At 36.8% G+C, this 13,197-nt stretch overlaps 2 protein-coding genes across 2 annotated transcripts in view; one reads left to right on the top strand and one right to left on the bottom strand.

Annotated features, from left to right (window-relative positions):
* psmd11b (proteasome 26S subunit, non-ATPase 11b) overlaps positions 1–8,418 on the bottom strand; it is an 11,462-nt gene extending 3,044 nt beyond the window's left edge. The window contains exons 1-11 of the mRNA XM_016254948.1: positions 8,275–8,418; positions 6,339–6,440; positions 6,046–6,242; positions 5,329–5,386; positions 4,854–5,048; positions 4,613–4,757; positions 3,853–3,913; positions 3,592–3,654; positions 3,380–3,505; positions 3,187–3,222; positions 190–241 (exon numbers count right to left, since the gene is read on the bottom strand). Coding sequence (XP_016110434.1) covers positions 190–241; positions 3,187–3,222; positions 3,380–3,505; positions 3,592–3,654; positions 3,853–3,913; positions 4,613–4,757; positions 4,854–5,048; positions 5,329–5,386; positions 6,046–6,242; positions 6,339–6,440; positions 8,275–8,365 — 1,126 coding nt within the window. The 5' untranslated portion in view covers positions 8,366–8,418. The remainder of the gene's footprint in view (positions 1–189; positions 242–3,186; positions 3,223–3,379; positions 3,506–3,591; positions 3,655–3,852; positions 3,914–4,612; positions 4,758–4,853; positions 5,049–5,328; positions 5,387–6,045; positions 6,243–6,338; positions 6,441–8,274) is intronic.
* A 2,006-nt stretch (positions 8,419–10,424) lies between these two features.
* LOC107568950 (cyclin-dependent kinase 5 activator 1-like) lies at positions 10,425–13,197 on the top strand. Its single transcript, XM_016254950.1, has 2 exons — positions 10,425–10,710; positions 11,996–13,197. Exon 2 carries the CDS (start codon positions 12,175–12,177, stop codon positions 13,087–13,089), a length of 915 nt encoding a protein of 304 aa, XP_016110436.1. The 5' UTR covers positions 10,425–10,710; positions 11,996–12,174; the 3' UTR covers positions 13,090–13,197.

Here is a 13,197-nt window from a genome sequence, read left to right as displayed (position 1 = left end):
TATGATGAAAATTACAGGCCTCTCTCATCTTTTTAAGTGGGAGAACTTGCACAATTGGTGGCTGACTAAATACTTTTTTCCCCCAATATATATATATATATATATATATATACATATACAGTGTATATATATATATAAAATTGTCATTATATTTTATAATTTAAAAAGAAAAGAAAAACCATTACAAACCATGAAACTTTTTGTCCAGGATCATTTGTGACAGTTTCCTCTCAACATCACCCTGTGGGCCACAACAAATAAAGGAAAGAGATGTCCATTTTAGTGATCATGTATACATGGTAATAAAGTCATTGTTTATTTCATAGCTCAGTGGTTCCCAAACTTTTTCTGCCGGGCCCCCCCAGGGACGGACTGGGAGTAAAAAACGGCCCTGGATTTTCTAAACCATCAACTTTTAAACATTAAAACCATTAAATAAGGGTTTTCTGTAGTGTGTTTTGGGACATATTTCATTAGGATTTAGCGGTTTTAACAAAAGCCACCAATAGAAGGCGACCAATTACCAGTAGAAACCATTAGGGACGATTACATTACGATTGTTTTTTGTTTTGTTTTTTTCAGCAGGGGACTGAAATAAATGCATTATTGTATGAACTAAAATACTTGAAATCTACATAAAAAGAGCAGAATGCAAAATGTATAATATGACAATGATAAACATAAACCTAGAGTCTAGAAACCTGCAATAACAGATTTCTTCAATTTGATTATTCATATGTGTGTGTCTCTGTGTGTCATGTTAATCAGACTAATCACCTCAGAGGCTACTTCTATTACTCTATTTTCTAACTCAATATCTCTCAAATGTAACCCGTCTTAGAATCGCTCCGGTCTCTTTATCAATGCAGAGTAATAAATAGCAGTGGACGCTCGGACTAGGGGTGTCCTGGGACTTTACTATAGTGCTACAGGCCACATGCTCTATAGTGAGAGAGGCGAGTAAAGGTAACTGTTCGTTTTTTTTTCTTTTAGCTCCTCCCAACTGCCTTTATCTTCACATTTTTTTTGCTTGCCATCACGAGCCCACCCTCCTTCGCGTCAGTTTCAGTTTCTTATAAGCAAAAATAAATTGCATTAGCACCCCCTTTTGTCGGCCGTCAACATCACTTAATCTGACACTTTTTCTTTGATGATGAACCAGCAGGCCGACGGCCGTTCTGGAATTCTCCAGAACGTCCAGATGGCCAGTCCGCCCCTGGGCCCCCCTTTTGTAGAGAAAAATATTTTCAATATTTACAACTCCGATTCTTCGATCATGCCATCTAGTGGTCTGTTATTGATACAAGCACAACTGCTACAAATGATAAATGAGCGCTCAAGCAGGTACTGCGAGTCATATTAAGGTTATTAAAATGTCAAATTAATATTTTGCGTTCAATTAATTGCGTTCCCGCATGATAAGCGGGAAAATTACGCAGTGTAGTCTTTATCCCCCTGCAGAGGATTCTTTTGCAAAATAATCTGCTGACTGTACACTATCGCTCAACCCCCCAGTTTGGGAACCACGATCATAGCTTATCATTTTGTTGTTTTTTGTGGTGACATTGAGGGCTGTGTCATTATGATTAAAGCTAATATCAGTTTTTAAAACATTACAGCTATAAACTATTCACTTGTTAAGTCATGACATATCGAAATACTGTGCTAAAGGACATCAGTATCGATTGTAAAGTTTATTTAAAAAATTTAGCAGAGACAGATATTCACATGGATTTATTGTACTGGGAGCATGAGACCGCAACACAAAAATAATATGAGTAACAGTCTCACAGCCTAATAATTCAATAGTGTATTAGACTTTTTCAACAAATATATTGTACTAATTTTGACATTTAGGCACTTTAGAAATTGTGTTTTAATACACTACCAGTCAAAAGGTTTTGATCAGCAAGATTTTTAATGTATTTTAAAGAAGTCTCTTCTGCTCACCAAGCCCTCATTTATTTAGCCCTATTTTGTAATATTAATAGTAATATTGTGACAGTAATATTGTGAAATCTTTTTATTAAAATGTCATTTATTCCTGTGATCAAAGCTGAATTTTCAGCATCATTACTCCAGTCTTCAGTGTCACATGATCCTTCAGAAATCATTTTAATATGCTGATTTGCTGCTCAAAAAACATTTTATTATTATCATTATGTTGAAAACAGATTAGATTCTTTTTCAGGTTTATTTCAGAAGAACAGCATTTATCTGAAATATAAATCTTTTGTAACATTATAAATGTCTTTATAGTCACTTTTGATCAATTTAAAGCATCCTTGCTAAATAAAGGTAATAATTTCTATAATGAAATTGCGTACCAGTCCGGCCCTGCATATCGACCATCCAATAATACTGTTTCCATGTCTAAGTCTCTACTCTGTTTCAAGTAAGTAAATATTACCTTAAAGGGATAGTTCACCCAAGAAATACAATTATTTAATTAATTACTCACCTTCATGCCGTTCCAAACCCTTAAGACCTTCGTTCATCTCCGGAACCCAAATTAAGATATTTTTTATGAAATCCGAGAGTTTTCTGACCCTGCATACACAGCAATGCAACTACCACGTTCAAGGCCCAGAAACATAGTAAGGACAAAATTAAAATAGTCCATGTGACATCAGTGATTCAACCTTAATTTTATGAACGCAGGAGCCGGCGTTCTAACGTAAAGCCCAGATGCACTGCGCCTTGATGTCTGAAGATTTCGACTGAGAGGATGACTTGAAATGTTTTGCCCAGCCTTACTTATTCGAACCAGAATATACAGACGATGAACATTCTACGTCAGAATGCCGGCTCCTGCGACAGCCGCACCACATGCATCGTGGTACTCTCAAAAACGTGCGTCAAAGACTGAGCCAGAAGAGAAGAAATTGTTGAATCAAGTCGTTATTTTTGTTTTCTTTGTGCACAAAAGTATTCTCGTAGCTTCATAAAATGACAGATGAACCACTGTTGTCACATGGACTATTTTAACAATGTCCTTACTACATTTCTGGGCCTCGAACATGTTAGTTCTCTTGCTGTCTATGCAGGGTCAGAAAGCTACAGTGTTCCAAAGATGAACAAAGATCTTGCGGGTTTTTTTGGTAGTACTGTGCACTGTGAGTGTATAATAAGTGGAAACTCTGAATGAGAGTCAAAAGCTTTTGAACAGAAGAGAACAGTTCGTACCTTTGAGAGTTTGATGAGACCTGCTATGTGTGTTATCTTGAAAATAGAAAAAAGAGGGGGGAGAAAGGGCATAAAAAGGTTGTAGGCTTTGGTTCTTTGTAAATTAAGTCATATATCTTCAAAAAAAATACATTCACAAAAAAACAAAAATAAATGACACACTTTAGGATGAAAATATCTATGCACACACTACCTGTACTCTGGAAAAAGGCTCAATGACCCGAATGAGGTTCTGTTCCAGCAAATTGTCATAAAGCTTGGCCAAATGTGTGTTGATGATGGGGTCATCCCTCAGCTCTTTAGTGTACTCTGTCAGGGCCTTCATGTGTGAAAGAGCAAGCAGAAAGCTGAGCATGACATCAAAGAATTCAGTTACAAATATATTACAGACAGTCAAAATCTCACCTTTTCAAAATCTGCTAATGATCTGTTCTTGCTGGCTTGTGCTATACATCTCAGTGCATCTGTCTTTTGGAGAAAAAATTACAGGGCACAACTATAAATGAGTACTTGCTCAGAAAAAAAAAAAAGTCAAATGCATAGCAGGTTGTTAAAAGCAAACATAAAAGCATGGCACACGAAGAACCATGAAGTGTCGATGCAGAGCATTTGTTTGTAAGCGGTGATTTCATCTATAAAAAGACACTGGAATTTTAATGAGCTTACCTGTCGCCCTGCATATCGCAGAGCCAGTTTGCCACTGATCAAGGCCTGTACCTCCTCTGGCCTGGAAGAAAAGAAATTAATACTTTTATTCACTAGGGATGCATTGTATTGATCAAAAGTGACAATAAAGACATTTATAATGTTACAAATAATTTCTATTTTCAATAGTTCTTGCGAAAGTTATATTCATTGAACAATGCTGAACAAAATTTATTACTGTTTCCACAAAAATATTAGGCAGCAACTGTTTTCAACACTGATAAGAATAAATGTTTCTTAAGCACCAAATCAGCATATTAGAATGGATCATGTAACACTGAAGACTGGAGTAATGGCTGCTGAAATTTCAGATTTGCCATCACAGGAATAAATAACTTTAAATTTAAAATATACTAACAAAGAAAACCATTTTTTTATTGAAATAATATTTCACAATATTACTGTTCTTTTACTGTATATTTAATTAAATAAACACCGCTTTGAAGAGAATAAGAGACTTCTTTCAAATAAAAAATAAATATAAAAAAAATTTACCAACCCCAAACTTTTGAACAGTAGTGTATAATCTGTGATTTTAATACATGCTACACTTTTTTGGGGGGCTTTAGCTACAGATGTCAATTAAGTGTAATTGCACTGAAGAAATGAGAGCTTAAATATTACTTAGTAAGGCAGTGTTACATAACAGCTAACACAATGACTGTTGTATTATCCTCCCACACACAAATAGGGATCAACTGCAAGCGGTTATCTCACTTACAAACTGAGCATGATCTTGCAAAGAAGCATGTATTTCAGTGCAGTGACTGCCCTGGGGCTGTTGATGGAGTCGTAGCCCTCAAAAGCCTCAAAGAAGTAAGAGTAGGCAGTTTTCCAATCTTTTTCCCCAGCTGCATGGATGATACCTGGAGTAAAAGGGTGAAACAGTCACATACCAATAAGAAACACACTTCCAATCTTAAATGCACTTGCAGATCATTAAACTGAGAAGTGAGACTTGCCTGACTGCATATCAAGAGCTGCCTGGAGCTTTGGGGGACAGTAAATGGCATTGGCGGTGGTCCTGGCCGAGGTGAGGGCAGCCCTGGCTTTGGGAAGGTTGCTGAGAGCGTGGTAGGTTTTACTCTCCAGCAGCTGAACCTCCACCAGCAGAGCTTTATCATCCATCTTCTTCAGCTCCTGTAGCAACTGGGAACCTAAAGAGAAAGAACAGAGATTATAATCTTAAATAATCTTAAAGTTTCAAGCACATCAGTAGTACTAGTGAGGATGCTTATATTTTGCAATTTTCTAATTAAAATTTCAGTTTATTGCAAATCATATCCTGAGCAAAAAGTCAAAAAAAAAAGAACATTGATTGAATAAACATGGATTTCAGAATTTCTTATTTGGCTCAGATGTTTATCCCACTATATATATATATATATATATACACACACACACACACATACATTTATTTTTCTACATTATTCTTACCCAGCTGAAGGGCTTCCTGATATCTCATTGTGTCAAAGTAGAGTGAAATGAGTCGAGCCTGACGAAAAAAAGAGAAGGAATAATGATAAATTGTTGTCTACTGCTAGTTAAAGGGATAGCTCACCCAAAAATTTAAATTCTGTCATTAATTACCCTCATGTCGTTTCAAACCCGTAAGACCTTCGGTCATCTTCGGAACACAAATTAAGATATTTTTTGATGGAATCTGACAGCTGTCTGACCCTGCATAGACAGCAATACAACTGAAATGTTGCGTCACACGGATACGCTGTTTTCGTTCAGATCAAATCACAACAACGTAGGTAACAGATCCGGCATGACGCAGCTGACACAGAACAGCATACACCGTTTACGTCCAGCGGATACTCTCCAAAATGGCACTCCAGGGTGATGCGGAGGAGACGAATAATTAATGACAGAATTTTCATTTTTGGGAGAACTAACCCTTTAATTTAATTAATTAATTTAGTTGTTTATTATACTATTTATATTTTTTAAATGTCATGATAGCAATATTATTACTTCATATTCAAATAAATGTTCTTTTAAACATTTTTATTCATCAAAGTATCCACTCTGATTTTAGCATTGGAACTAACCATTTTATATTATATTTATATTTTACATTTTATATTCATTACTGGCCCATGATTAATTACTGGCTGACTTAAAGTTGTTTATGCAAATTTTGTTTACCTCTAGGGCTTGTCTGAGGAAGGTTCTTTTCTCAGCTTTTGCCCATTCGATGCATTCCAGGCACAGCTCTACCTCTTGGCCTGTTGCGGCCTCCATGTCCAGAAATAGATCCAGGAGCGAGCGCACCAACCGTGCTGCCTTTGCCTTGCTTATGGATATCAGGAAAGGCCTTACAAATTTCAACAGGCCACCAAGCTCTAAAGTAACATGCAAAGATAATGATGATGTGTCACAACAGAGTAAAACAATTCTATAGCAGGAACAGCATCCCTCCCCAGAACGTTGATTCCAACCTGCAGCTTGTCCCGTCTTAGCCAGGAGAGTGCCCAACTCCAGGATGCTCTGCTCCTTGATGCGAACCGCCTCTTCATCATCATCCTGGACATCTCGTCTCACTGAAAATACCAGAAATTATATTTGATCATTTAATATAATATATGCAGATGTTAGAATTAAAATGATTAATAAAATTAATAAAATACAAACATTTTAATTACATAAATACATCAAATGTGTTAGGTAAATGACCATTTGTATAACTGACGTAAACTTTAAACACATTTGTAAGAAGCACATCCATGAAACAAGACAAAAAAAAACTATTTATAAAAGTTAATTTCATGAGTGTAAACGATTTTAATATTTATTAAAAGATAATTAATGAATGCCTGAATTAATGAAATACCTTTATAAATAAAGTGTGTCATTTCTGCTGACTCTTATAATGACTTTCAACAGAACACTCAACTTTCCCTAAACGCTCCCCCCATCAGCCATTGGTAGAACAACACAATCCCGCCCCCAAACTACTGCCATTGGCTCAGCCATTGTGTTGGGCTTGACAGGGTGCTCAAAATAACAGTAATGTTTTGATAACGACACAGTGTTTAGGCTTTTCGGGAACATCAACCTACCAATTGCTTGCTTATACCCGTCTCTGCGTATTAAACTGGGTTAAATACTTAAAATTCTAAGAAAAAAAATACACTTCACCTTTAAGAATAACTTAACATAATAATGACCAAGTCCTATGCATAATTATCTTGTTTAATCTAATTTGAAACCAACTTGTCATGGTGTTAGTCATAGGAAAAAGAAGAAAAAATAATCAGGCTGATATGATATTGGAGACGACAAAAATTAGACAGAAAATGGCAAATAATCAAATCAATTAGTCAAAAAAACACCAGCTTTAACTCTACCAAACTATTTAATCTAAGACTGCGTGTTATGCCCCAAGTAGCAAGCCCAAATAACAGTAATGTTTTGATAACGACACAGTGTTTAGGCTTTTCGGGAACATCAACCTACCAATTGCTTGTTTATACCCGTCTCTGCGTATTAAACTGGGTTAAATACTTAAAATTCTAAGAAAAAAAATACACTTCACCTTTAAGAATAACTTAACATAATAATGACCAAGTCCTATGCATAATTATCTTGTTTAATCTAATTTGAAACCAACTTGTCATCGTGTTAGTCATAGGAAAAAGAAGAAAAAACAATCAGGCTCATATGGTATTGGAGACGACAAAAATTAGACAGAAAATGGCAAATAATCAAATCAATTAGTCAAAAAAACACCAGCTTTAACTCTACCAAACTATTTAATCTAAGACTGCGTGTTATGCCCCAAGTAGCAAGCCAGTTTATTTAATACAAAATAATTATGATTTCAGCAGCCAAATAGAGAAAGAAAGAAATCTTAGCCAATGTCACGACAGCAACAACAGAAATGTCAAAGCTTACTTTAAGGTTGGTATGAAACACGTCAATCAAGTTAAGATTGTCAAAACAGGCCAATCACAAAATAAAATGTCAATTATGAGCTATAATTAATACAAAATTAAAATAATTCCTAACTATATAAAATGCGCCTTGGCCTGGAAGGGTGGCTAATATTGCAGGCTAACTATCCACACACACAGGTTGTGTCTCAAAACGTAGTGAGCTGCCTACCTAGACAGTTTTTAGAGAATCGGAGGTGCGTTCGAACGTCCGATTCAAATGTTCGAGCACGCATAAGAAGCTTCGAACTTTCGAACGCGGCCCTAAGGTCCAAAAATGCTGCCTACGGAGGCAGCTTACTAGGTTTTGAGACGCGCGCGCACACAGTACAGTGAGTCAGCACCGGCTCAGGGCTCCCGAGTCCTACTAATACTGAAGCACTAAAGTAGCTATGCTGAGTGAAAAGTAAAGTTCTACCGAAGGATTTGAAAACAGTTTTACCTATTGAATGTAAAATGTCAATAGAAGCGTTTCTGTCTGTGCTGATGAGAGACTGAGCTCTCTGAAACTCCACCACTGCCGCGGCTGCCATCTTCCCTATTCAAAAATCTCACTGCCCACAAGCACTTGCGAGCCCAACCGGAAGTGCGTTAATACGTGCGTGCGTGCGTGCGGAGGCAGTTTGGGTTTTGTAGTCTTTTTTGCATTTACTGTTCTAGTGCACGATTGAGTAACTAAAACATTTCTTTCTAAAACATTGTATTACTATTCTCATATGCAAGTCACTGTGGATAAAAGCGACAGCTACACGAATACAATTATTATTGTTGTTGTTGTTAAGGTTATAACCATGCTAGGCCTACTTAGAATTTGTTCAGATTTTTATTTTATTTTTTTTGTTATGGTCAGTAGGTGATGAGGTGATGACAGAGACCCCGATGCTGAAATATCCTGTAAAATGCTGTTATAAATAAGGCAGCCTAGTGTACGATTGTACTTCTATGCCATTGACCATTCTGCTTTTTGATAAATGAAAACACATACCCAGATAACAAGGAACGTTTACAAGAAACTTTGGCTAACATTCCTCAAGCTTTCTCTCAGTTATGACCATTCCGCTAGTAAAGTTAACCCATTTAATCCCTGAATCCCTATAAATGAAGGTTTTCATTTATAAAGCTCTAAAAATGTTTCTGGCTGGTGTTTTAGTGCATTTCCTGCAAATACGGAAACAAGAAAGGGTCTTGGTTAAATATGTGCAGTCTCACATGGTTAGTGCAAATTGTCACATAAGCAGGGCAGTTTATTTCTTGTTTGCACCATGAGAAGATGATGGCTGCACCAAAGCTCCAAAACAAAAGTTTACTAAAGTATGTTATCATAAAGATATGACAAAGATTTTTGGTACACATTATCTTTAAGGTGTCTAATAGTAATATATGAATTCACAATTGTTCAGTTTTGTTGAGTGTGGTCACAGAATGAGTAAACATGTTGATGGCAACAATAGTGACTGCTGGGATAATACAGTGCATTTATGTACAGTATACACATCCAGTTGCAGTTGTTGGTGAAGGTCGCTCTAAAATGTTGCAATGACAAAGTTACACTGAATATTGCACTAAATTAAGAGTTCAAATGTTACAAATATAATATAATATGAATATAATATTGATGTTTTAATACTAGTTGCACTAATATAACAATGTTATGATATATGTAACAATAAAGTAACAATTTTTAAATATGTAATATATCAGTGTTGTATAAGGGTTTTTATTTATAATAGTAACCCAGAATGTGATGAAACAGAGTTTAAAATGTGTTAATAATTGGGCTGAGATATATAAGAATTCTGATGACTGCAGAAATGTGTTAATTCAGTATACACATTATCCCACCGATCAAAATTGTGACCAACCATAAAACACAAATTTTCACACACTTTTCCAATAAAAACAAATCAATCAATAAAAATAAAAATAGTATTATTATTATTATTATTGATTATTTCAAAGTGTTACTAATGACACATTTGGATTTTTGGGATTAAATGGGTTAATAGATAGTTTATAATATAAGTGTTATAAACATAAGTTCATCATATAAATATGTGCTAAACCTATACACATTTCTTATGGTGAGTTTTCTACATGGTGAAACAAAAATAAAAAATAGCGATCAAATTCAGAAGGAAATGCCAAATAGTCTGCCCATACTATGAATAAACCTGGGTATCAATTATTTGAAACGTTAGCCTCAGTCCTTAGCAACAATGTTATAAGAGACAATTATATATAAACTTAATTAATAGTTTTTTTTTTATAATATACATTACATTTAAATAAATATTACATTAAAACAATGCAGGCTATAGCTACTAGTGTATTTAAATGCATATAATTATAAATAGCCTACATATTATTTATCTCTTTATTCTGTTAATTTTTTACTTTAACTTAAATTACCTTCAAGTCTAAAAGTTTGTTGTGATTGCCAAGTGCGCAAAGGCGGGGCCGTGGAGCAACATCCCGAATTAAGGACACAGACACCGGGAGGCGCTCTAGCACAGGTTTTCTGATAGTAGTGCACAGTGCGCGCGGCTCTGAATATCAACCTAAATCCCGTATCTGCTGGTGTGGACCAATAGCACAGCTTCACAGTTCTCAGCATCACCAACCAAAGGAGACATCCAGCATCCCCAGACCACTGGAGCGCCTACAGAGACCTCCGAGAAGACGTGGCGATTGTTTTGTTAGATTAAAACCCTATTATTTTATTGGAATCTAGGCTTCCTGACAATCTTAGTATTAAATCTTTTTCTTTGGGGTGGCTGATTTTGCATCTCCTTGATGCGCAGTTTATCAAGGATAAACCCAGACAGCCATTACTGCGGCTCTTGTTTTGCCAAAGCATCGTGGAGGAGAGCAGATTCCTGTAAGTGAGCTGCATTTCTCTGAAGATGTTATATTTGCTTGATTGTTGGTCATATTTTCAAGGTATCACAGTATTCAGAAAGGAATTGTAAGCTGGCTTGATTAACATTTATTTTGTTGATTTATCTTTCTTTCTTTATTTATTCTAATTTTGTTGACGTGATGATGAAAATGAGTGTCAATAATCTCTCGTGCTCATGTAAACGTTGCAGGGAGGATTACACATTTTCAGAACCTTGGACAGTGGCTGATATTTTTGAGCAATGTACATTATAGTAACTGTGTGTGTGTGTGTGTGTGTGTGTGTGTGTGTGTGTTTTGTGGTTTGTTAAATCACGTACAAACATGCATTGAATGAGAATGAGCAATGAGAATATTAAATGTCCAATTAAATGCAAATTCACGGTGATACAGTGGAATCATTATTTACAAGAGGGCAGTGCAATCAAATCTGCAATCATGGCGATGTCTTTATTTATGTTCATTGGTGGGTTTGAGTTTACTGTGTAATGTTTTTTAATAAATGTGGGGTGTAAATTATGATATTGTAAATGTGGTAGATCTACACAATAAATCAATTGTTTATATTGTAGAAAATCGTGCAGTTGAAAAAGAATGATTTGATTATTATTGTAAGTGGGTGTCAAAGAATAAAGAATTCATGCCTCTTAGTTGAATCTACGACATAATACCGTTATAAGGCCTGTTTTCGACAAACAAAAACAAAAACAAAAAAGCAGTAGGGTACTATTGTCACAGATTACATAAATATCAATAATATATGCACATTTTTGACCTAAGATAATTATTATGACACCTGAGAAATCATCTTGGATATAGCATGAATAATTTAAGTTTATTTTAATTCAAATGAAAGGCCTAATTCCCAAGCAAGCATGCAGTATTACAGTGGTTAGGGTACTACTACAGGTAGAACCCTTTATTTGTGTTGATGAACAAAAAACTGATAAATGTACTAAAATTTAACATAAAGACAAGAAATATAAAAAGGCAACAAATAGATCAATATCATAAAGATAAAATGTACTAGTATAAGGCATCTTTTATTCTGAAGAGAGACTATATTTGCACAGTTATACTGCATACATTGTGCATTCTGCAGTATCAAACGTCTGTAATGCTAAAATGCTAACAAAAGAAAATACACATTTATATTATTTCTATATTAAAAGGATTATATTAAAATGTATATATCAAAAATGTGCCAGGAAAACACAAATTTGATCAAAATTATATGTATTTATAGATGCTCTTTTGTTTTACAGGCTTTGCAGTGACAGAGCTCTCATCTATCCCGACACCATTCTTCTTTAAATAGAGCACCAACCTAAATTTGGATGTCTAACACAGATTGAACTAGTCTCTGGAAGCAGTGGGGCTCCAGTTTGGCACCTTCTTTAGCTGACCCCTAACCTTGAGATTCTGATAACCCACTCCTGGAATCATGGGAACCGTGCTATCGCTTTCACCAAGCTACAGGAAGGCCGCCCTGTTCGAGGATGGCCCGGCCACTGTGGGCCACTATACGGCAGTTCAGAACAGCAAGAACGCCAAAGACAAGAATCTTAAACGGCACCCACTCATCAATGTACTGCCTTGGAAACGAATAGTAGCTGTCTCTGCCAAGAAAAAGGGGTCTAAGAAGGTGCAGCCTAATACCGGCTACCAGAACAATGTTTCTCACCTCAACAATGAGAACCTCAAGAAGTCGCAGTCTTGTGCAAATCTCTCCTCCTTTACACAGGACCAGTCGAGTCCATCAAACCAAGGCTCCAAAAACTCCAACAACACAGCTTCCTCGGTCAAGAAGGCGCCTCTTTCCAACTCTAACATTGTTCCCGGGACACCCAAGAGGGTGATTGTCCAAGCCTCCACCAGCGAGCTGCTGCGCTGTTTGGGAGAGTTCCTCTGCCGGAGATGCTATCGACTCAAGCACCTTTCTCCCACCGACCCCGTGCTGTGGCTCCGTAGCGTGGATCGTTCTCTGCTGCTGCAGGGCTGGCAGGACCAGGGCTTCATCACTCCGGCCAACGTAGTTTTCGTCTACATGCTCTGCCGTGACGTGGTCTCCTCCGAAGTGGCTACGGAGCATGAGCTGCAGGCCGTGCTGCTGACCTGCCTCTACCTGTCTTACTCTTACATGGGCAATGAGATCTCATACCCTCTCAAGCCGTTCCTGGTGGAGACCTCCAAGGAGACATTCTGGGACCGCTGCCTGTCCATCATCAACATGATGAGCGCCAAGATGCTGCAGATCAACTCGGATCCTCACTATTTCACCCAGGTCTTTGCAGACCTCAAAAATGAGAGCCAGAAGGAGGAGGAGAGGAGTCGTCTGCTCATCGGCCTGGACCGGTGAGGGGGCTTTGGATATGTCTTTGGTGGCACTCTCGTCTGGCATTTTTTAAGGGATAGTTCACCCAAAAATTTAAATTCTGAGAAATCTATTCACCCTGATGTTGTTCCA

Source organism: Sinocyclocheilus grahami, unplaced genomic scaffold (assembly GCF_001515645.1).
Source record: "Sinocyclocheilus grahami isolate Dianchi unplaced genomic scaffold, SAMN03320097.WGS_v1.1 scaffold1295.1, whole genome shotgun sequence".
NCBI lineage: Eukaryota > Metazoa > Chordata > Actinopteri > Cypriniformes > Cyprinidae > Sinocyclocheilus > Sinocyclocheilus grahami.
The sequence above is the reverse complement of the archived record's forward strand: the minus strand, read 5'-3'. Positions and strand labels throughout refer to the sequence as shown.